This window comes from Oncorhynchus nerka, linkage group LG27 (assembly GCF_034236695.1).
Source record: "Oncorhynchus nerka isolate Pitt River linkage group LG27, Oner_Uvic_2.0, whole genome shotgun sequence".
NCBI classification, from domain to species: domain Eukaryota; kingdom Metazoa; phylum Chordata; class Actinopteri; order Salmoniformes; family Salmonidae; genus Oncorhynchus; species Oncorhynchus nerka.
In genome coordinates, this window is record NC_088422.1 from 2,068,910 (window position 1) to 2,094,428 (window position 25,519).

At 43.8% G+C, this 25,519-nt stretch overlaps 1 protein-coding gene across 1 annotated transcript in view; it reads right to left on the minus strand.

Annotated features, from left to right (window-relative positions):
• cfap299 (cilia and flagella associated protein 299) overlaps positions 1-25,519 on the minus strand; it is a 300,550-nt gene that overhangs the window by 190,657 nt on the left and 84,374 nt on the right. Inside the window, exon 3 of the mRNA XM_065011317.1 lies at positions 20,810-20,900. Coding sequence (XP_064867389.1) covers positions 20,810-20,900 — 91 coding nt within the window. The remainder of the gene's footprint in view (positions 1-20,809; positions 20,901-25,519) is intronic.

Here is a 25,519-nt window from a genome sequence, read left to right on the forward strand (position 1 = left end):
TAGAGTAGACTACAGTAGAGTAGACCACAGTAGAGTAGAGTAGACTACAGTAGAGTAGACCACAGTAGAGTAGAGTAGAGTAGAGTAGACCACAGTAGAGTAGAGTAGAGTAGACTACAGTAGAGTAGACCAGAGTAGAGTAGACTACAGTAGAGTAGACCACAGTAGAGTAGAGTAGAGTAGACTACAGTAGAGTAGACCACAGTAGAGTAGAGTAGAGTAGACTACAGTAGAGTAGACCACAGTAGAGTAGAGTAGACTACAGTAGAGTAGACTGCAGTATACTACAGTAGAGTAGACCACAGTAGAGTAGACTACAGTAGAGTATACCACAGTAGAGTAGAGTAGACCACAGTAGAGTAGACTACAGTAGAGTATACTACAGTAGAGTAGACCACAGTAGAGTAGACTACAGTAGAGTAGACCACAGTAGAGTAGACTACAGTAGAGTAGACTACAGTAGAGTAGACCACAGTAGAGTAGACCATAGTAGAGTAGACTACAGTAGAGTAGAGTAGAGTAGACTACAGTAGAATAGACTACAGTAGAGTAGACCACAGTAGAGTGGACCACAGTAGAGTAGAGTAGAGTAGACCACAGTAGAGTAGAGTAGAGTAGAGTAGACTACAGTAGAGTAGACCACAGTAGAGTAGACTACAGTAGAGTAGACTACAGTAGAGTAGACTACAGTAGAGTAGAATAGAGTAGACCACAGTAGAGTAGACTACAGTAGAGTAGACCACAGTAGAGTAGACTACAATAGAGTAGACTACAGTAGAGTAGAGTAGACTACAGTAGAGTAGACCACAGTAGAGTGGACCACAGTAGAGTAGACTACAGTAGAGTAGACCACAGTAGAGTAGACTACAGTAGAGTAGACTACAGTAGAATAGACCACAGTAGAGTAGACTACAGTAGAGTAGACTACAGTAGAGTAGAGTAGAGTAGACTACAGTAGAGTAGACTACAGTACAGTGGACCACAGTAGAGTAGAGTAGAGTAGACCACAGTAGAGTAGAGTAGACTACAGTAGAGTAGACCACAGTAGAGTAGAGTAGACTACAGTAGAGTAGACCACAGTAGAGTAGAGTAGAGTAGAGTAGAGTAGACTACAGTAGAGTAGACCACAGTAGAGTAGAGTAGACTACAGTAGAGTAGACCACAGTAGAGTAGAGTAGAGTAGAGTAGAGTAGACCACAGTAGAGTAGAGTAGAGTAGACTACAGTAGAGTAGACCAGAGTAGAGTAGACTACAGTAGAGTAGACCACAGTAGAGTAGAGTAGAGTAGACTACAGTAGAGTAGACCACAGTAGAGTAGAGTAGAGTAGACTACAGTAGAGTAGACCACAGTAGAGTAGAGTAGACTACAGTAGAGTAGACCACAGTATAGTAGAGTAGACTACAGTAGAGTAGACCACAGTAGAGTAGAGTAGAGTAGACTACAGTAGAGTAGACCACAGTAGAGTAGAGTAGAGTAGAGTAGACCACAGTAGAGTAGAGTAGAGTAGAGTAGACCACAGTAGAGTAGACCACAGTAGAGTAGAGTAGAGTAGAGTAGACCACAGTAGAGTAGAGTAGAGTAGAGTAGAGTAGACCACAGTAGAGTAGAGTAGACTACAGTAGAGTAGACCACAGTAGAGTAGAGTAGAGTAGAGTAGACCACAGTAGAGTAGAGTAGAGTAGAGTAGACTACAGTAGAGTAGACTACAGTAGAGTAGACCACAGTAGAGTAGAGTAGAGTAGACTACAGTAGAGTAGACCACAGTAGAGTAGACCACAGTAGAGTAGAGTAGAGTAGACTACAGTAGAGTAGACCACAGTAGAGTAGAGTAGAGTAGAGTAGACTACAGTAGAGTAGACCACAGTAGAGTAGAGTAGAGTAGAGTAGAGTAGACTACAGTAGAGTAGACCACAGTAGAGTAGACTACAGTAGAGTAGACCACAGTAGAGTAGACCACAGTAGAGTTCACCACAGTAGAGTAGACTACAGTAGAGTAGACTACAGTAGAGTAGACCACAGTAGAGTAGACTACAGTAGAGTAGACTACAGTAGAGTAGACCACAGTAGAGGAGTAGAGTAGAGTAGACTACAGTAGAGTAGACCACAGTAGAGTAGACCACAGTAGAGTAGAGTAGAGTAGACTACAGTAGAGTAGACCACAGTAGAGTAGAGTAGAGTAGAGTAGACTACAGTAGAGTAGACCACAGTAGAGTAGAGTAGAGTAGAGTAGAGTAGACTACAGTAGAGTAGACCACAGTAGAGTAGACTACAGTAGAGTAGACCACAGTAGAGTAGACCACAGTAGAGTTCACCACAGTAGAGTAGACTACAGTAGTGTAGACTACAGTAGAGTAGACCACAGTAGAGTAGACTACAGTAGAGTAGACTACAGTAGAGTAGACCACAGTAGAGTAGAGTAGAGTAGAGTAGACTACAGTAGAGTAGACTACAGTAGAGTAGAGTAGAGTAGAGTAGACTACAGTAGAGTAGACTACAGTAGAGTAGAGTAGACTACAGTAGAGTAGACCACAGTAGAGTAGAGTAGAGTAGAGTAGACTACAGTAGAGTAGACTACAGTAGAGTAGAGTAGAGTAGAGTAGACTACAGTAGAGTAGACCACAGTAGAGTAGAGTAGAGTAGACTACAGTAGAGTAGACTACAGTAGAGTAGAGTAGAGTAGAGTAGACTACAGTAGAGTAGACCACAGTAGAGTAGACCACAGTAGAGTAGACTACAGTAGAGTAGACCACAGTAGAGTAGAGTAGAGTAGAGTTATTATTTTGCACCCAATTTGTAAGGCATGCAGCCCGCTGAGGTTCCCGTGCCTCTGTGTCTGTCTCAGCCCTGGGGGTAAAGAACAGGCAGGGGAGCGGGTAGATTTATAAACTGCTCAAAAAGGCAAGACGGGACCTTCTTTAAGACCCATGTCCATGATCAATCTCTGTAATGCCTTCTGTGGAGACTGGAGGGACAGGAAGATGGAGTTGCCACTAGAACGTGTAGTAAGTGACGGGTGTCATTTCAACCTGGGGGGGTAGAATACTCCCAATATCAACTAGTGGTGAATGGAGGGGGGTAGAATACTCCCAATATCAACTAGTGGTGAATGGAGGGGGTAGAATACTCCCAATATCAACTAGAACTAGTGGTGAATGGAGGGGGTAGAATACTCCCAATATCAACTAGTGGTGAATGGAGGGGGTAGAATACTCCCAATATCAACTAGTGGTGAATGGGGGGGTTGTAGAATACTCCCAATATCAACTAGAACTAGTGGTGAATGGAGGGGGGTAGAATACTCCCAATATCAACTAGTGGTGAATGGAGGGGGTAGAATACTCCCAATATCAACTAGTGGTGAATGGAGGGGGGTAGAATACTCCCAATATCAACTAGAACTAGTGGTGAATGGAGGGGGGTAGAATACTCCCAATATCAACTAGTGGTGAATGGAGGGGGTAGAATACTCCCAATATCAACTAGTGGTGAATGGAGGGGGTAGAATACTCCCAATATCAACTAGTGGTGAATGGAGGGGGGTAGAATACTCCCAATATCAACTAGTGGTGAATGGCGGGGGGTAGAATACTCCCAATATCAACTAGTGGTGAATGGCGGGGGGTAGAATACTCCCAATATCATCTAGTGGTGAATGGAGGGGGGTAGAATACTCCCAATATCAACTAGTGGTGAATGGAGGGGGTAGAATACTCCCAATATCAACTAGTGGTGAATGGAGGGGGTAGAATACTCCCAATATCAACTAGTGGTGAATGGAGGGGGTAGAATACTAGAATACTCCCAATATCAACTAGTGGTGAATGGAGGGGGTAGAATACTCCCAATATCAACTAGTGGTGAATGGAGGGGGTAGAATACTCCCAATATCAACTAGTGGTGAATGGAGGGGGGTAGAATACTCCCAATATCAACTAGTGGTGAATGGAGGGGGTAGAATACTCCCAATATCAACTAGTGGTGAATGGAGGGGGTAGAATACTCCCAATATCAACTAGTGGTGAATGGAGGGGGTAGAATACTCCCAATATCAACTAGTGGTGAATGGAGGGGTAGAATACTCCCAATATCAACTAGTGATGAATGGAGGGGTAGAATACTCCCAATATCAACTAGTGGTGAATGGAGGGGGTAGAATACTCCCAATATCAACTAGTGGTGAATGGAGGGGGTAGAATACTCCCAATATCAACTAGTGGTGAATGGAGGGGGTAGAATACTCCCAATATCAACTAGTGGTGAATGGAGGGGGTAGAATACTCCCAATATCAACTAGTGGTGAATGGAGGGGGTAGAATACTCCCAATATCAACTAGTGGTGAATGGAGGGGGTAGAATACTCCCAATATCAACTAGTGGTGAATGGAGGGGGGTAGAATACTCCCAATATCAACTAGTGGTGAATGGAGGGGGGTAGAATACTCCCAATATCATCTAGTGGTGAATGGAGGGGGGTAGAATACTCCCAATATCATCTAGTGGTGAATGGAGGGGGAGAATACTCCCAATATCAACTAGTGGTGAATGGAGGGGGGTAGAATACTCCCAATATCAACTAGTGGTGAATGGAGGGGGTAGAATACTCCCAATATCAACTAGTGGTGAATGGAGGGGGGGTAGAATACTCCCAATATCAACTAGAACTAGTGGTGAATGGAGGGGGGGTAGAATACTCCCAATATCAACTAGATCTAGTGGTGAATGGAGGGGGGTAGAATACTCCCAATATCATCTAGTGGTGAATGGAGGGGGAGAATACTCCCAATATCAACTAGTGGTGAATGAAGGGGGGTAGAATACTCCCAATATCAACTAGTGGTGAATGGAGGGGGTAGAATACTCCCAATATCAACTAGTGGTGAATGGAGGGGGAAGAATACTCAGAATATCGACTCTATTATACAGTGTCTTCGGAGAGTATTCAGACCCCTTGACTTTTTCACATTTTGTTCACAGATAAATCAACACACAACACCCCATAATGACAAAGCAAAAACATGTTTTTATAAATATTTGCAAATGTATTTAAAAAGGGAATCTGAAATATCACATTTAGATAATAATTCAGGCCCTTTACTCAGTACTTTGTTGAAGCACCTTTGGCAGCAATTACAGCCTGGAGTCTTCTTGGGTATGACGCTACAAGCTTGGCACACCTGTATTTGGGGAGTTTCTCCCATTCTTCTCTGCAGATCCTCTCAAGCTCTGTCAAGTTAGATGGGGAGCGTCTCTGCACAGCTTTTTGCAGGTCTCTCCAGAGATGTTCGATCGGGTTCAAGTCCGGGCTCTGGCTGGGCCACTCAAGGACATTCAGAGACTTGTCCCAAAGCCATTCCTGCATTGTCTTGGCTGTATGCTTAGGGTCGTTGTCCTGTTTGAAGGTGAACCTTCGCCCCAGTCTGAGGTCCTGAGTGCTCTGGGGGAGGTTTTCATCAAGGATCTCTCTGTACTTTGCTCCGTTCATCTTTCCCTCGATCCTGACTAGTCTCCCAGTCTCTGCCGCTGAAAAATATCCCCACAGCATGATGCTGCCACCACCATGCTTCACCGTAGGGATGGTGCCAGGTTTCCTCCAGACGTGATGCTTGACATTCAGGCCAAAGAGTTCAATCTTGGTTTCATCAGACCAGAGAATCTTGTTTATCATGGTCTGAGAGTCCTTTAGGTGCCTTTTGGCAAACTCAAATCGGGCTGTCATGTGACTTTTACTGAGGAGTGGCTTCCGTCTGGCCACTTTACCATAAAGGCCTGATTGGTGGAGTGCTGTAGAAATGGTTGTCTTTCTGGAAGGTTCTCCCATCTCCACAGAGGAGATCTGTCAGAGTGACCATCGGGTTCTTGGTCACCTCCCTGACCAAGGCTCTTCTTCCCCGATTGCTCAGTTTGGCCGGGCGGCCAGCTCTAGGAAGAGTCTTGGTGGTTCCAAACTTCTTCCATTTAAGAATGATGGTGGAGGCCACTGTTCTTCAGGACCTTCAAAGCTGCAGACAATTTTTTGGTACCCTTCCCCAGATATGTGCCTTGACGCAATCCTGTTTAGGAGCTCTACGGTCAATTCCTTCGACCTCATGGCTTGGTTTTTGCTCTGACATGCACTGTCAACTGTGGGACATTTCCAAATCATGTCCAATCAATTGAATTTACCACGGGTGGACTCCAATCAAGTTGTAGAAACATCTCAAGGATGATCAATGGAAACAGGATGCCACCGGAGCTCAATTTCGAGTCTCATTGCAAAGGGTCTGAATACATATGTAAAAAAGGTATTTCTGTTTTTTAAATCTAAAAACCTGTTTTCGCTTTATTATTATGAGGTATTGTGTGTAGATTGATGAGCATTTTAATTTATTTAATCAATTTTAGAATACGGCTATAACGTAACAAAATGTGTAAAAAGGGAAGGGGTCTGAATACCTCCGGAATACACTGTACATCCGTCTGTTTATCAAAATGCATACTACCGTGATCCAAGCTCCAAGAGGGTCGGAGTATGAATCTAAAGCAAAGTATGTGTTACAGAGCTGGTCTAGGATCAGGTGCAAAAGAGCAGGCCCAGAGGGATCCTGTGTTACAGAGCTGGTCTAGGATCAGGTGTAAAAGAGCAGGCCCAGAGGGATCCTGTGTTACAGAGCTGGTCTAGGATCAGGTGTAAAAGAGCAGGCCCAGAGGGATCCTGTGTTACAGAGCTGGTCTAGGATCAGGTGTAAAAGAGCAGGCCCATAGGGATCCTGTGTTACAGAATAAATATTTTAGATCTAAATGTTGTTCCTCATAATCCTAAACTATCGGACCACCATTGTATTACATTTGCAATCGAAAAAAAACAAATAATCTGTACAGACCCATTACATTACATTACATTTAAGTCATTTAGCAGACGCTCTTATCCAGAGACCCCCACAAAGGATTATCAAAGCCGCACTATTAATTCTCCCAAAGATTCCTAGATGCCATTCCAGACTCCCTCCACCTACCCAAGGACATCGAACTACAGAAATCAAAGATTCCTAGATGCCATTCCAGACTCCCTCCACCTACCCAAGGACATCGAACTACAGAAATCAAAGATTCCTAGATGCCATTCCAGACTCCCTCCACCTACCCAAGGACATCGAACTACAGAAATCAGTTAATCACCTAAGCGAGGACCAAAACTTAAGACAAATTCACCTTTCGGCAGGACAATAACCTAAAACACAAGGCCAACTGGAGTTACTTACCAAGAAGACATTGATTGTTCCTCAGTGGCCGAGTTACAGTTTTGACTTAAATCAGCTTGAGAATGTATGGCAAGACATGAACATGTTCAACAATGTGACAGAGTTTAAAAGAATATTTTGAAGAATAATGTGCAAATATTGTACAATCCAGGTGTGCCAAGCTCATAGAGACTTACTCAGAAAGACTCACAGCTGTAATCGCTGCCAAAGGTGATTATAACATGAATTAAGAGATAAAAGGCCAGACAGGAAACATTCTGAATGGACAAGGAGAATTAGTGAACTCATACATGAACACCCGCCCACCTAAAAGGAACAACCAATCAAAGCCACCTGCATCGAATCTCAAACAGACACATGAGGAAGTATATTTTTTAAATACATTCGCAACATTTTCTAAAAACATGTTTTCACTTTGTCATTATGGGGTATTGTGTGTAGATGGGTAGAGAAAAATATGTTTAATCCATTTTGAATTCAGGTTGTAACACAACAACTCTATTTTAGGAAAGTGTTCTTAACGTTTTGTATACTCAGTGTATATCTCCCCCTTAGAAATGTCCTCTTCAATTTATATGATAGGCTACATTGATTTGGCATTATCCTATAATGTAGATTCATTTTTGATATCCTACATAAAGGATTTGATGCTAAGGCAAGGTTTTAATATATTTTTGGGAAAGGAGAAATGTGACTTCCTCATGTGTCTGTGTGAGATTCGATGCAGGTGGCTTTGATTGGTTGTTCCTTTAAGGTGGGCGTTGTCCATTCAGAATGTTTCCTGTCTGGACTTTGTCTCTTTAATCAGGTAGAAACCTGTAGGCAGCAAGCGTCATGATGGTCAGCATATGTGCGAGGAATGATGACAGGTGCCCGTTTTGTGTTTTTCTTTCTTATTAAATGGGGATGAAACTGAATGAAACACAGCCAAGCTCCTTTCACGAATCCCTCTATAGGATGAATATATCCTAGCCTAATATGTTCAGTAGCATATTATTTTTCAACTAGTATATGATTCTTGTCGTTACTGCAGCCATTTTGAACATTGTATTGCCACTGAGAATGATAGAAGCAGCGTTGGTGACGTCACGCACATTTTTCTGAAAAGTGAAACTTGGAAAAACACATTGGACTTGGTGGGAAAATCTAAATGTGTATTTTGGGGGAATTCAGACTAAAAGTTTGCAACGCAGTTGGTGAGAAAAGGCCTTTACACTCTGTAAGATCGTAATTTAGCTGTTGATGTTGGCTGTCCACGCCCTGACCGTAGAGAGCCTCTTTATTCTCTATTTGGTTAGGTCGGGTGTGACTTGGGTGGGGAAATCTATGTGTTCTATTTCTTTGTTGGCCGGGGTATGGTTCCCAATCAGAGGCAGCTGTCTATCGTTGTCTCTGATTGGGGATCATACTTAGGCAGCCTGTTTTCCACCTGAGTTTAAGGGGGTCTTGATTTTGTTAGTTGCTGTATTAGCTTGCAGAACTTTACGTTCATTGATCTTTTTTTTGTTCTTTTTTTTTTTGGTTGTTCATCATAATAAAGGAAGATGTACGCTTACCACGCTGCACCTTGGTCTCATTCCAACAACGGAACAAGCTTTCAAATCATTTACAGTATAATGGAATGTTTTTCAAATGCGTAAACAACAACAGTAACTGTGTGATGGCGGCAGGGTAGCCTAGTGGTTAGAGTGTAGAGGTGGCAGGTAGCCTAGTGGTTAGAGTGTAGAGGTGGCAGGGTAGCCTAGTGGTTAGAGCGTTGGACTAGTAACCGGAAGGTTGCAAGTTCAAACCCCCGAGCTGACAAGGTACAAATCTGTCGTTCTGCCCCTGAACAGTTCCTAGGCCGTCATTGAAAATAAGAATTTGTTCTTAACTGACTTGCCTAGTAAAATAAAGGTAAAATAAAATAAAATAAAAAATGGCGGGGATGCAGAGTTGTGTTCCAAACCATACAACTACAAGTGTGCTTGCTATTAGAGCGTTGGGTCAGTAACCGATAGTAACCGACAGATTGCTGGATCGAATCCCTGAGCTGACAAGGTACAAATGCCCCTGAGTAAGGCAGTTAACCCACTGTTCCCCGGGCGCCGAAGATGTGAATGTCAATTAAGGCAGCCCTCCGGTACCTCTCTGATTCAGAGGGAAGACACATTTCAGTTGTACAACTGATTAGGTATTCCCTCGTTCCTCAACGGCAGAGATAGAATAGCTAATAAAAGTCGTCTTTTAGTTGAAGACTTCTTTTGAGTCATAAAATTACAACTGTGCACACTTTGGAGAGGTGTGTGTTTCCACTTGGAGACTCCAGTTAGTCCTGTCACTCACCAGTTAGTCCTCTCACTCACCAGTTAGTCCTCTCACTCACCAGTTAGTCCTGTCACTCACCAGTTAGTCCTCTCACTCACCAGTTAGTCCTGTCACTCACCAGTTAGTCCTCTCACTCACCAGTTAGTCCTGTCACTCAAACTCTTGTAATGTTTTTATCTTATGTTGCACCTCCCCCACGTTCTCCAGGAATATTATTATAATGTTACTGAATGTATCCAGAGTATTTGGTTATGAACAAATACGGCAAAAACTACAGTAAATGTCAAATGCACCTCAAATCAACAGTTGTAATGTTTTGGATTCAGTCTTGTATCAGGTGAACTGTTGTGTCCTCACCTTCGGTCAAATCATTTCCCCATTATCTCCAAACTGTTCCCTTTCTATTGCTACCATGTTTATACACATGCTTTTCATATTTCTTCTGTAAGAAACATGTTAATTTAGGCCCAATCCCTCTAGGCCGACTCCTACGAGGGTAAAGGTTTCACCATTTGATAATAGTGTCATGCTTTAAAACAGCCAGCTGCCTGTTTTAAAGACACACAGTAAACTCCTATGTTCAGTTACAGTATATTGGAAATAACCACAGGTCACTGCAGAAACTTCATTTCGATTCGACCAGAGAAGTCAATAGCCCATTTAATGTCCAATGAAAGCCTGTTGAACTTTGGCACATTTTCAAATCTACCAGTCTGTGTGCAAAATAGAGGGTTATACTTGATACGGTTGACTGGTTATTACACTGAGCAAAATGGTGTAAATTCAACTCATATCAGACATGTTTGACAGCTATAATAACAGGCCTGTTTTTATAATGGAGGCAGGGACCAGTTGAAACAAAACCATAGAAGGTTGACTTGATATACACATATACACAGTGTTTTGAGGATAAACAGTATTGTCTTTTCATACACACATATACACAGTGTTTTGAGGATAAACAGTATTGTCTTTTTTTCCAACCCATTTTTACTTTTATAAAGATCTAAGCAATATATGTATGATGTCATGACATTAAATATTACATTATCCAAAGCTAGTTAAAAACTTACCAATCAATAAAGAGAGTGGTATGGTCCTATATGAAGGACATCCAGAATATCTCGCCATATGCCCCACACACATGGATAAGTCAATTATTGTCTGGGATACATGTAGGTAATATAAACATACAAGAGGGGTCAGGCAGTTTGACCTGTTACTCAGGGAGTTTCCAAGAGAAAAGGTATTAAGTGCTCAAATGTGGGTCTGATTTTAAAACGGGGGGTTGGAAGAAAATAAACACTTTCCCAGAACCGTTTTCCATCAGAGGAAGCACTTCGGAGGGAGAAATTAGAAGGGGGAGGGGGGACATGTCAGCATAATATTGTTTGGTGATACAAAACACTATATTTTGTTCCATCGTTTTTTTATGCTCTCTCTCACTCTTTTCTAAACACAGGAAGAGGTACAGTTGACAGTGCTTGATTCACAGCTCTTATTTCAGTCAGCTACAGTGGTTTATTAGAACATCTGTGGAAGGAAAGCTGTGACCACGTCCTTATACCTGCCTGGTCTAAAACACAGGTCTAAAAGTTCAGGGAGGTAGAGAGGGTGAGGGAGAGGGAGGGAGAGAGAGATGGAGATAGTGAGAGAGAGAGAGAGAGGGGGGGGGAGAGGGAGGGAGGGACACCTGAGAGCCAGAAATCTTTCTGATTGAGATGGGGTCAAATACTTATTTCCCTCATTAAAATGCAAATGCGTTTTTCTGGATTTTTTTGTTGTTATTCTGTCTCTCACTGTTCAAATAAACCTACCAATAAAATTATAGACGGATCATTTCTTTGTCAGTGGGCAAACATACAAAATCAGCAGAGGATCAAATACTTGTTTCCCTCACTGTAGAGGACTTGTTTACAACAAGTGTGTGTCTGGTGGTTCGAGCCCTCACCCCGTCCCAAATTACTAGCTATTCCCTGAGCAGTGCACTACTTTTGACCAGGCCCCATAGGGATTTAAAACCAAAAGGGTTTCATGGGCGAAGGATAAGGCAACCCAAAGACATCAATACATCTGTTCCTATACACACTGAGTGCACATTAATAACACCTTCCTAATACTATCACATCCTGTTCAAAGAGACTACAATCTTGTGTCTTGCCCGTTCACCCTCTGAATGACACACATTCACAATCCATGTCTCAATTGTCTCAAGAGCAGGTGTTCCTAATGTTTTGTACACTCAACAGCAAACACTCTCCCTTTGCAATTCTAAGCTGTTGGAGAACCCTGGGGACATGTACAGAAGCTGTTGGAGAACCCTGGGGACATGTACAGAAGCTGTTGGAGAACCCTGGGGAAATGTACAGAAGCTGTTGGAGAACCCTGGGGACATGTACAGAAGCTGTTGGAGAACCCTGGGGACATGTACAGAAGCTGTTGGAGAACTCTGGGGACATGTACAGAAGCTGTTGGAGAACCCTGGGGAAATGTACAGAAGCTGTTGGAGAACCCTGGGGAAATGTACAGAAGCTGTTGGAGAACCCTGGGGACATGTACAGAAGCTGTTGGAAAACCCTGGGGACATGTACAGAAGCTGTTGGAGAACCCTGGGGACATGTACATAAGCTGTTGGAGAACCCTGGGGACAGAGATATAGCAGTACTGGTAGCCCTATGGTGGAAGATGAAGCATGAGCAGTGGAACTGAACGCACTGAATTAACTATTATAACTATTCTAACAGGTTTTGAATTATAAACGACATGGGCATTATAAACTGGGTGGTTCGAGCCCTGAATGCTGATTGGCTGACAGCCGTGGTATATCAGACCGTATACCACGGATTGGACAAAACATTTATTTTTACTGCTCTAATTACATTGGCAACCAGTTTATAACAACAATAAGGCACCTCAGGGCTTGTGATATATGGCCAATATACCACGCCGAAGGGCCTTATTTCTTAAATATCTAATGGGCAATATCTAATGAATATTTTTTATATGTTCTAGGTAGCATAGCCAGGGCGGTGAGGGTTGGAGTTGGCACACTAACTGGGTGGTGACCTGGAGAGAAGGTCAAAAAGGCTGGGAGGACTAGCTCCAGAGGTGATGGGAGGAAGGAGCTGGAGGAAGGAAGAGAGAGGAAGTGAAGGGTTGGGGTTCCACTGAACCTGGCAGAATGTATATTCTGTTCCCTCCAGATCCTAACTCCTAATGGAATGGTAGAGGTATGTTTCGGGGGGAGAAAGTATTCTGTTCCCTCCAGATCCTAACTCCTAATGGAATGGTAGAGGTATGTTTCGGGGGGAGAAAGTATTCTGTTCCCTCCAGATCCTAACTCCTAATGGAATGGTAGAGGTATGTTTTGGGGGGAGAAAGTATTCTGTTCCCTCCAGATCCTAACTCCTAATGGAATGGTAGAGGTATGTTTCGGGGGGAGAAAGTATTCTGTTCCCTCCAGATCCTAACTCCTAATGGAATGGTAGAGGTATGTTTCGGGGTATTCTGTTCCCTCAGAAACTCCTAATGGAATATTCTGTTCCCTCCAGATCCTAACTCCTAATGGAATGGTAGAGGTATGTTTCGGGGGAGAAAGTATTCTGTTCCCTCCAGATCCTAACTCCTAATGGAATGGTAGAGGTATGTTTCGGGGGAGAAAGTATTCTGTTCCCTCCAGATCCTAACTCCTAATGGAATGGTAGAGGTATGTTTCGGGGAGAAAGTATTCTGTTCCCTCCAGATCCTAACTCCTAATGGAATGGTAGAGGTATGTTTCGGGGGAGAAAGTATTCTGTTCCTCCAGATCCTAACTCCTAATGGAATGGTAGAGGTATGTTTCGGGGGAGAAAGTATTCTGTTCCCTCCAGATCCTAACTCCTAATGGAATGGTAGAGGTATGTTTCCAGATCCTAACTCCTAATGGAATGGTAGAGAAAGTATTCTGTTCCCTCAGATCCTAACTCCTAATGGAATGGTAGAGGTATGTTTCGGGGGAGAAAGTATTCTGTTCCCTCCAGATCCTAACTCCTAATGGAATGGTAGAGGTATGTTTCGGGGGAGAAAGTATTCTGTTCCTCCAGATCCTAACTCCTAATGGAATGGTAGAGGTATGTTTGGGGGAGAAAGTATTCTGTTCCCTCCAGATCCTAACTCCTAATGGAATGGTAGAGGTATGTTTCGGGGGAGAAAGTATTCTGTTCCTCCAGATCCTAACTCCTAATGGAATGGTAGAGGTATGTTTCGGGGGAGAAAGTATTCTGTTCCCTCAGATCCTAACTCCTAATGGAATGGTAGAGGTATGTTTCGGGGGAGAAAGTATTCTGTTCCTCCAGATCCTAACTCCTAATGGAATGGTAGAGGTATGTTTCGGGGAGAAAGTATTCTGTTCCCTCCAGATCCTAACTCCAGATCCTAACTCTAATGGAATGGTAGAGGTATGTTTCGGGGAGAAAGTATTCTGTTCCCTCCAGATCCTAACTCCTAATGGAATGGTAGAGGTATGTTTCGGGGAGAAAGTATTCTGTTCCCTCCAGATCCTAACTCCTAATGGAATGGTAGAGGTATGTTTCGGGGAGAAAGTATTCTGTTCCCTCCAGATCCTAACTCCTAATGGAATGGTAGAGGTATGTTTCGGGGGAGAAAGTATTCTGTTCCCTCCAGATCCTAACTCCTAATGGAATGGTAGAGGTATGTTTCGGGGGAGAAAGTATTCTGTTCCTCCAGATCCTAACTCCTAATGGAATGGTAGAGGTATGTTTCGGGGAGAAAGTATTCTGTTCCCTCCAGATCCTAACTCCTAATGGAATGGTAGAGGTATGTTTCGGGGGAGAAAGTATTCTGTTCCCTCAGATCCTAACTCCTAATGGAATGGTAGAGGTATGTTTCGGGGAGAAAGTATTCTGTTCCCTCCAGATCCTAACTCCTAATGGAATGGTAGAGGTATGTTTCGGGGAGAAAGTATTCTGTTCCCTCCAGATCCTAACTCCTAATGGAATGGTAGATGGGGGGAGAAAGTATGTTTCGGGGGTAGAAAGTATTCTGTTCCTCCAGATCCTAACTCCTAATGGAATGGTAGAGGTATGTTTTGGGGGAGAAAGTATTCTGTTCCCTCCAGATCCTAACTCCTAATGGAATGGTAGAGGTATGTTTTGGGGAGAAAGTATTCTGTTCCCTCCAGATCCTAACTCCTAATGGAATGGTAGAGGTATGTTTTGGGGGAGAAAGTATTCTGTTCCCTCCAGATCCTAACTCCTAATGGAATGGTAGAGATCCTAACTCCTAATGGAATGGTTTTTTGGGGAGAAAGTATTCTGTTCCCTCCAGATCCTAACTCCTAATGGAATGGTAGAGGTATGTTTTGGGGGAGAAAGTATTCTGTTCCCTCCAGATCCTAACTCCTAATGGAATGGTAGAGGTATGTTTCGGGGGAGAAAGTATTCTGTTCCCTCCAGATCCTAACTCCTAATGGAATGGTAGAGGTATGTTTCGGGGGAGAAAGTATTCTGTTCCCTCCAGATCCTAACTCCTAATGGAATGGTAGAGGTATGTTTTGGGGGAGAAAGTATTCTGTTCCCTCCAGATCCTAACTCCTAATGGAATGGTAGAGGTATGTTTTGGGGGAGAAAGTATTCTGTTCCCTCCAGATCCTAACTCCTAATGGAATGGTAGAGGTATGTTTCGGGGGAGAAAGTATTCTGTTCCTCCCTAACTCTAATGAATCCTAGATCTCTCCTAATGGAATGGTAGAGGTATGTTTCGGGGGAGAAAGTATTCTGTTCCCTCCAGATCCTAACTCTAATGGAATGGTAGAGGTATGTTTCGGGGGAGAAAGTATTCTGTTCCCTCCAGATCCTAACTCCTAATGGAATGGTAGAGGTATGTTTCGGGGGAGAAAGTATTCTGTTCCCTCCAGATCCTAACTCCTAATGGAATGGTAGAGGTATGTTTCGGGGGAGAAAGTATTCTGTTCCCTCCAGATCCTAACTCCTAATGGAATGGTAGAGGTATGTTTCGGGGGAGAAAGTATTCTGTTCCCTCCAGATCCTAACTCCTAATGGAATGGTAGAGGTATGTTTCGGGGAGAAAGTATTCTGTTCCCTCCAGATCCTAACTCCTAATGGAATGGTAGAGGTATGTTTCGGGGGAGAAAGTATTCTGTTCCCTCCAGATCCTAACTCCTAATGGAATGGTAGAGGTATGTTTCGGGGGAGAAAGTATTCTGTTCCCTCCAGATCCTAACTCCTAATGGAATGGTAGAGGTATGTTTCGGGGAAAGTATTCTGGGGAATGGTAGAGATGTTTCGGGAAGTATTCTGTTCCCTCCAGATCCTAACTCCTAATGGAATGGTAGAGGTATGTTTCGGGGGAGAAAGTATTCTGTTCCCTCCAGATCCTAACTCCTAATGGAATGGTAGAGGTATTCTGGTATGTTTCGGGGAGTATTCTGTTCCCTCAGATCCTAACTCCTAATGGAATGGTAGAAAAAGTATTCTGTTCCCTCCAGATCCTAACTCCTAATGGAATGGTAGAGGTATGTTTCGGGGGAGAAAGTATTCTGTTCCCTCCAGATCCTAACTCCTAATGGAATGGTAGAGGTATGTTTCGGGGGAGAAAGTATTCTGTTCCCTCCAGATCCTAACTCCTAATGGAATGGTAGAGGTATGTTTCGGGGGAGAAAGTATTCTGTTCCCTCCAGATCCTAACTCCTAATGGAATGGTAGAGGTATGTTTCGGGAGAAAGTATTCTGTTCCCTCCAGATCCTAACTCCTAATGGAATGGTAGAGGTATGTTTCGGGGGAGAAAGTATTCTGTTCCCTCCAGATCCTAACTCCTAATGGAATGGTAGAGGTATGTTTCGGGGGAGAAAGTATTCTGTTCCCTCCAGATCCTAACTCCTAATGGAATGGTAGAGGTATGTTTCGGGGGAGAAAGTATTCTGTTCCCTCCAGATCCTAACTCCTAATGGAATGGTAGAGGTATGTTTCGGGGGAGAAAGTATTCTGTTCCTCCAGATCCTAACTCCTAATGGAATGGTAGAGGTATGTTTCGGGGAGAAAGTATTCTGTTCCCTCAGATCCTAACTCCTAATGGAATGGTAGAGGTATGTTTCGGGGGAGAAAGTATTCTGTTCCCTCCAGATCCTAACTCCTAATGGAATGGTAGAGGTATGTTTCGGGGGAGAAAGTATTCTGTTCCCTCCAGATCCTAACTCCTAATGGAATGGTAGAGGTATGTTTCGGGGGAGAAAGTATTCTGTTCCCTCCAGATCCTAACTCCTAATGGAATGGTAGAGGTATGTTTCGGGAATGGTAGAGGTATGTTTTAGAGAAAGTATTCTGTTCCCTCCAGATCCTAACTCCTAATGGAATGGTAGAGGTATGTTTCGGGGGAGAAAGTATTCTGTTCCCTCCAGATCCTAACTCCTAATGGAATGGTAGAGGTATGTTTCGGGGAGAAAGTATTCTGTTCCCTCAGATCCTAACTCCTAATGGAATGGTAGAGGTATGTTTCGGGGGAGAAAGTATTCTGTTCCCTCCAGATCCTAACTCCTAATGGAATGGTAGAGGTATGTTTCGGGGAGAAAGTATTCTGTTCCCTCCAGATCCTAACTCCTAATGGAATGGTAGAGGTATGTTTCGGGGAGAAAGTATTCTGTTCCCTCCAGATCCTAACTCCTAATGGAATGGTAGAGGTATGTTTCGGGGGAGAAAGTATTCTGTTCCCTCCAGATCCTAACTCCTAATGGAATGGTAGAGGTATGTTTCGGGGGAGAAAGTATTCTGTTCCCTCCAGATCCTAACTCCTAATGGAATGGTAGAGGTATGTTTCGGGGAGAAAGTATTCTGTTCCCTCCAGATCCTAACTCCTAATGGAATGGTAGAGGTATGTTTCGGGGGAGAAAGTATTCTGTTCCCTCCAGATCTGTTCTAACTAACCTAATGGAATGGTAGAGGTATGTTTCGAGGGGAGAAAGTATTCTGTTCCCTCCAGATCCTAACTCCTAATGGAATGGTAGAGGTATGTTTCGGGGGGAGAAAGTATTCTGTTCCTCCAGATCCTAACTCCTAATGGAATGGTAGAGGTATGTTTCGGGGAGAAAGTATTCTGTTCCCTCCAGATCCTAACTCCTAATGGAATGGTAGAGGTATGTTTCGGGGGAGAAAGTATTCTGTTCCTCCAGATCCTAACTCCTAATGGAATGGTAGAGGTATGTTTCGGGGGAGAAAGTATTCTGTTCCCTCCAGATCCTAACTCCTAATGGAATGGTAGAGGTATGTTTTGGGGAGAAAGTATTCTGTTCCTCCAGATCCTAACTCCTAATGGAATGGTAGAGGTATGTTTCGGGGGAGAAAGTATTCTGTTCCCTCCAGATCCTAACTCCTAATGGAATGGTAGAGGTATGTTTCGGGGGAGAAAGTATTCTGTTCCCTCCAGATCCTAACTCCTAATGGAATGGTAGAGGTATGTTTCGGGGGAGAAAGTATTCTGTTCCCTCCAGATCCTAACTCCTAATGGAATGGTAGAGGTATGTTTCGGGGGAGGAAAGTATTCTGTTCCCTCCAGATCCTAACTCCTAATGGAATGGTAGAGGTATGTTTCGGGGGAGAAAGTATTCTGTTCCCTCCAGATCCTAACTCCTAATGGAATGGTAGAGGTATGTTTCGGGGGAGAAAGTATTCTGTTCCCTCCAGATCCTAACTCCTAATGGAATGGTAGAGGTATGTTTCGGGGAGAAAGTATTCTGTTCCCTCCAGATCCTAACTCCTAATGGAATGGTAGAGGTATGTTTCGGGGGAGAAAGTATTCTGTTCCCTCCCAGATCCTAACTCCTAATGGAATGGTAGAGGTATGTTTCGGGGGAGAAAGTATTCTGTTCCCTCCAGATCCTAACTCCTAATGGAATGGTAGAGGTATGTTTCGGGGGAGAAAGTATTCTGTTCCCTCAGATCCTAACTCCTAATGGAATGGTAGAGGTATGTTTCGGGGGAGAAAGTATTCTGTTCCTCCAGATCCTAACTCCTAATGGAATGGTAGAGGTATATGTTTCGGGGGGAGAAAGTATTCTGTTCCCTCCAGATCCTAACTCCTAATGGAATGGTAGAGGTATGTTTCGGGGGAGAAAGTATTCTGTTCCCTCCAGATCCTAACTCCTAATGGAATGGTAGAGGTATGTTTCGGGGGAGAAAGTATTCTGTTCCTCCCTAGATCCTAACTCCTAATGGAATGGTAGAGGTATGTTTCGGGGAGAAAGTATTCTGTTCCCTCCAGATCCTAACTCTAATGGAATGGTAGAGGTATGTTTCGGGGGAGAAAGTATTCTGTTCCCTCCAGATCCTAACTCCTAATGGAATGGTAGAGGTATGTTTCGGGGAGAAAGTATTCTGTTCCCTCCAGATCCTAACTCCTAATGGAATGGTAGAGGTATGTTTTGGGGGAGAAAGTATTCTGGATCCTAACTCCTAATGGAGAAAGTATTTTCGGGGAGAAAGTTCTGTTCCCTCCAGATCCTAACTCCTAATGGAATGGTAGAGGTATGTTTCGGGGGAGAAAGTATTCTGTTCCCTCCAGATCCTAACTCCTAATGGAATGGTAGAGGTATGTTTCGGGGGAAAAAGTATTCTGTTCCCTCCAGATCCTAACTCCTAATGGAATGGTAGAGGTATGTTTCGGGGTAGAGAAAGTATTCTGTTCCCTCCAGATCCTAACTCCTAATGGAATGGTAGAGGTATGTTTCGGGGAGAAAGTATTCTGTTCCCTCCAGATCCTAACTCCTAATGGAATGGTAGAGGTATGTTTCGGGGGAGAAAGTATTCTGTTCCCTCCAGATCCTAACTCCTAATGGAATGGTAGAGGTATGTTTCGGGGAGAAAGTATTCTGTTCCCCTCCAGATCCTAACTCCTAATGGAATGGTAGAGGTATGTTTCGGGGAGAAAGTATTCTGTTCCCTCCAGATCCTAACTCCTAATGGAATGGTAGAGGTATGTTTCGGGGGAGAAAGTATTCTGTTCCCTCAGATCCTAACTCCTAATGGAATGGTAGAGGTATGTTTCGGGGGAGAAAGTATTCTGTTCCCTCCAGATCCTAACTCCTAATGGAATGGTAGAGGTATGTTTCGGGGGAGAAAGTATTCTGTTCCTCCAGATCCTAACTCCTAATGGAATGGTAGAGGTATGTTTTGGGGAGAAAGTATTCTGTTCCCTCCAGATCCTAACTCCTAATGGAATGGTAGAGGTATGTTTTGGGGAGAAAGTATTCTGTTCCCTCCAGATCCTAACTCCTAATGGAATGGTAGAGGTATGTTTCGGGGAGAAAGTATTCTGTTCCTCCAGATCCTAACTCCTAATGGAATGGTAGAGGTATGTTTTGGGGGAGAAAGTATTCTGTTCCCTCCAGATCCTAACTCCTAATGGAATGGTAGAGGTATGTTTCGGGGGAGAAAGTATTCTGTTCCCTCCAGATCCTAACTCCTAATGGAATGGTAGAGGTATGTTTCGGGGGAGAAAGTATTCTGTTCCCTCCAGATCCTAACTCCTAATGGAATGGTAGAGGTATGTTTCGGGGAGAAAGTATTCTGTTCCCTCCAGATCCTAACTCTAATGGAATGGTAGAGGTATGTTTCGGGGAGAAAGTATTCTGTTCCCTCCAGATCCTAACTCCTAATGGAATGGTAGAGGTATGTTTCGGGGGAGAAAGTATTCTGTTCCCTCCAGATCCTAACTCCTAATGGAATGGTAGAGGTATGTTTCGGGGAGAAAGTATTCTGTTCCCTCCAGATCCTAACTCCTAATGGAATGGTAGAGGTATGTTTCGGGGGGAGAAAGTATTCTGTTCCCTCCAGATCCTAACTCCTAATGGAATGGTAGAGGTATGTTTCGGGGGGAGAAAGTATTCTGTTCCCTCCAGATCCTAACTCCTAATGGAATGGTAGAGGTATGTTTCGGGGGGAGAAAGTATTCTGTTCCCTCCAGATCCTAACTCCTAATGGAATGGTAGAGGTATGTTTCGGGGAGAAAGTATTCTGTTCCCTCCAGATCCTAACTCCTAATGGAATGGTAGAGGTATGTTTCGGGGGGAGAAAGTATTCTGTTCCCTCCAGATCCTAACTCCTAATGGAATGGTAGAGGTATGTTTCGGGGGGAGAAAGTATTCTGTTCCCTCCAGATCCTAACTCCTAATGGAATGGTAGAGGTATGTTTCGGGGGGAGAAAGCCCATTACGTAGATATGTGAGTGCTGTAATAATGTACAGTCTCTACTCACAGTCATTTTCCCAGTACGGTTGGCCTCCTCTCGCTCCGCCAGCGCTTTCAGGAAGTTATCTTTCAGCTCTTTTCCCACACTCGCCAGGGTCCTGGAAAATACAACATGGAAACAGTTTGAAATGGTTCTTTCATTGTAGAAAGAAAAAACAGTTTTGTAGGTTGTTTAAAGGGACTTTATTGAAGCTTTGTATAATCTATGCATAGCAATAATTAGCCAATAATCACTGCATCAAAGGGACAATCTGCAGGTGCTACATCCATTTTTTTTTGGCATTATAAATTAATGATATGTACCCGTAGATTCTTGAAGAATATAACTTATAAATGCCTCATGAGTTCAGTTCAACTGTCGCAGCCCATCAGAACCCAAAATATAAAGCGTGTTTTACTCCCAATGTTTTGTCAACAAAGTAAATGCAAACAAACAATACATGGTTAAAACTATAATCTTAATATCATGGATAGTCAGTCCTTAAATCCACATCTCTGTCCGTCAATTTGAGAGCAGTTCCATTTCCCCATCCCTCAGCTTTTCACCGACAGCCGCGGGTTGGTGGCTTTGTTATTGTTTCAACTGCTAATTGCCTCTTTAAGCTCAAACGGGTATAACTTGGACATGTTTTCAAGTGGAATTTATGAGATCGGTCTAAGCCTTTTTCCAAGGGACTCTGCAGTTAGTTGGTACTAACCAGGTTTCTCCCAAGAGAAGACATTCAGACAGCTAAAGGTTTTCACATTACATTAGTAACCATAATATCCATGTATTCAGAAAGCATATACACTCCTTGCCGTTTTCCACATTTTGTCGTATTGCCGCCTGAAATGTAGATTTGGAGTCGCATAATGTCAAAAGGGAAATTTTGTTTGCAGAATATTTTTGAAATGGAAAAACTTTTTTAATCTGAAATGTAATGAGTCAATAAGTATTCAACCCCCTTTGTTACGGGAAGCCTAAATAAGTTCAGGAGTAAAAATGTGCTTAACAAGTCACATAATAAGTTGTAGTCACTCTGGGTGCACTAAGTGTTTAACATGACTTTTGAATGACTACCTCATCTCTGTACCCCCCACACATACAATTATCTGTAAGGTTCCTCAGTTGAACAGTGCATTTCAAACACAGATTCAACCACAAAGACCAGGGAGGTTTTCCAATGCCTCACAGAGAAGGGCACCTATTGGTAGAAAAAAGCTGAATATCCCTAGGAGCATGGTGAAGTTATTAATTAGGCTTCATCAATGATGTATTAATTCATTTGGATGGTGTATCAATATACCCAGTCACTACAAAGATTTGTAAATGTTTTATGTATTTAACCTTTACTTAACAGGGCAAGTAAGTTAACCAACAACACAGTTTTAAGAAAAATAACTGTTAAGTAAAACAAAAATAGAAAATAAATCATTAAACAGCATCAGTAAAATAACAATAGTGAGGCTATATACAGCGGGTACCGGTACAGAGTCCATGTGCGGGGGCACCAGTTAGTTGAGGTAATATGTACATGGAGGTAGAGTTAAAGTGACTATGCATAGATAATAACAGAGAGTAGCGATAGTGTAAAAGAGGGGTCTGGGTAGCCCTTTGATTAGCTGTTCAGGAGTTTTATGGCTTGGGGGTAGAAGCTGTTCAGAAGCCTCTTGGTCCTAGACTTGGCGCTCCGGTACCGCTTGCCGTGCGGTAGCAGAGAGAACAGTTTATGACTAGGATGGCTGGAGTCTTTTTAGGGCCTTCCTCTGACACCGCCTGGTATAGAGGTCCTGGATGGCAGGAAGCTTGGCCCCAGTGATGTACTGGGCCATATGCACTACCCTCTGTAGCGCCTTGCGGTCGGAGGCCGAGCAGTTGCCATACCAGGATGCTCTCGATGGTGCAGCTGTAGAACCTTTTGAGGATCTGAGTACCCATTCCAAATATTTTCAGTCTCCTGAGGGGGAAAAGGTTTTGTCGTGGACCTCTTCACGACTGTCTTAGTGTGTTTGGACCATGATAGTTCGTTGGTGATGTGGACACCAAGGAACTTGAAGCTCTCAACCTGCTCCACGGCAGCCCCGTCGATGAGAATGGGGGCGTGCTCGGTCCTATTTTTCCTGTAGTCCACAATCATCTCCTTGGTCTTGATCACGTTGAGGGAGAGGTTGTTGTCCTGGCACCACATGGCCAGGCCTCTGACCACCTCCCTATAGGCTGTCTCGTCGTTGTCGGTGATCGGGCCTACCACTGTTGTGTCATCGGCAAATTTAATGATGGTGTTGGAGTCGTGCCTGGCCGTGCAGTCATGAGTGAACAGGGAGTACAAGAGGGGACTGAGCACGCACCCCTGAGAGGCCCCCGCGTTGACGATCAGTGTGGCGGATGTGTTGTTGCCTAACCTTACCACCTGGGGGTGGCCCGTCAGGAAGTCCAGGATGCAGTTGCAGAGGGAGGTGTTTAGTCCCAGGGTCCTTAGCTTATTGATGAGATTTGAGGGCACTATGGTGTTGAACGCTGAGCTGTAGTCTATGAATAGCATCCTCTGTACCGGGTACAGTTTCTTGCGATGTTCGTTTATCTCCCTTGGATATTGGTCATTCAGACCGAATTTGGTCCCTTTAAGCTCCTTCCTCTCCTTTTGTTGGTAGTGTTAAAATTGTGCCATGATCGGTCGAGGACCCTTGGTCTTGTCGCTCCGAGCTCCAAGTCTGTGTACTTGGTGGAAAGACACCTTGTTTACAGTCTCTATAGGAAGTTTCAAGGCAGATAAAATGAATTCTCTGATCGCGTCCTCTGCATTATTGGATGTGTCCTCAGGAATCCCAGAAAACATTCGATTTTCACACGTTATGACTTTGTCTAGTAGTGACTCCTTCATCACCCTGTTTTCCCTGAGTAGACAATCCATGTTAACTTGGCTGTGAGTGCCTTGTTCTCTCCTTGGACCAGGATCCTAGGATAAAGTTGCAGAGGGAGGTGTTCAGTCCCAGGGTCCTTAGCTTATTGATGAGCTTTGAGGGCACTATGTTGTTGAACGCTGAGCTGTAGTCAATGAATAGCATTCTCACACAGGTGTTCCTTTTGTCCAGGTGGGAGAGGGCAGTGTGGTGTGCAATAGAGATTGCATTATCTGTGGATCTGTTTGGGCGGAATACAAATTGGAGTGGGTCTAGGGTTTCTGGGATGATGATGTTGATGTGAGCCATGACCAGCCTTTTAAAGCACTTCATGGCTACAGACGTGAATGCTACGGGTCGGTAGTCATTTAGGCAGGTTACGTTAGCGTTCTTGGGCACAGGGACTATGGTGGTCTGCTTGAAACATGTTGGTATTACAGACTCAGTCAGAGACGGGTTGAAAATGTCAGTGAAGGCATTTGCCAGTTGGTCAGTGCATGCTCGCAGTACACATCCTGGTAATCAGTCTGGCCATGCGGCCTTGTGAATGTTGACCGGTTTAAAGGTCTTACTCACATCAGCTGCGGAGAGCGTGATCACACAGTCGTCCGGAACAGCTGACGCTCTCATGCATGTTTCAGTGTTACTTGCCTCGAAGCGAACATAGAAGTAATGTAGCTCGTCTGGTAGGCTCGTATCATTGGGCAACTCTTGGCTGTTCTTCCCTTTGTAGTCTGTAAAGGTTTGTAAGCCCTGCCACATCTGACAAAAGTCAGAGCTGGTGTAGTACGATTTGATCTTAGTCCTGTATTGATGCTTTGCCTGTTTGATGGTTCGTCGGAGGGCATAGCAGGATTTCTTATAAGCTTCTGGGTTAGAGTCCCGCTCCTTGAAAGCGGCAGCTCTACCTTTTATCTCAGTGCGGATGTTGCCTGTAATCCATGGCTTCTGGTTGGAGTATGTACGTACGGTCACTGTGGGGACGACATCATCAATGCACTTATTGATAAAGACAGTGACTGATGTGGTGTACTCCTCAATGCCATAGGAAGAATCCCTGAACATATTCCAGTCTGTACTAGCAAAAACAGTCCAGTAGCATCTGCTTCATCTGACCACTTTCTTATTAACCAAGTCACTGGTACTTCCTGCTTTAGTTTTAGCTTGTAAGCAGGAATCAGGAGGATAGAATTATGGTCAGATTTGCCAGATGGAGGGCGAGGAAGAGCTTTGTACGCGTCTCTGAGTGTGGAGTAAAATTAAAAATCAATGTCCTGATATCAAGAAGCTCTTTTCGGTCATAAGACATGATGGCAGAAACATTATGTACAAAATAACCTACAAATAATGCAAAAAAACACACACAATTGGTTAGGGGATTGTCCCCCCACCCCTCTCTATTCACCATCCAGAACAAACAAGATGAGGCCCCGACCCAGTGCATCATGGTCGGCTAAATCCTGTCCAATCAGAGGGGCTGTTTGGTTTGTAATTGCCCCCACTTGGCCTGGCCCTCTCTCTCTGTAAAGGAACCTGAGTTGGGCAACACTGTTTCTGTTACCACACAGAGAGGCGATTCAGGGCCTAGGTCCTAATGGCACTCAATTCCCTTTCAGGTCCACTACTTATGAAGAAAAGTAGTGCACTATATAGGGAGTAGGGTTGCATTTGGGAGGTACCCAGGGACATATTAGGAATATTAAACATTCTTTGAGACGTAAGAATGGATGCACCACTTCTGCTCTTTTCTCTCATTTGCATAATGGCAGGCAGCCAATAGAAACTCTTTAATGGTCAGCTGATCACACTCCCGACTCCTCCCCCTCGGTTTCAAAAG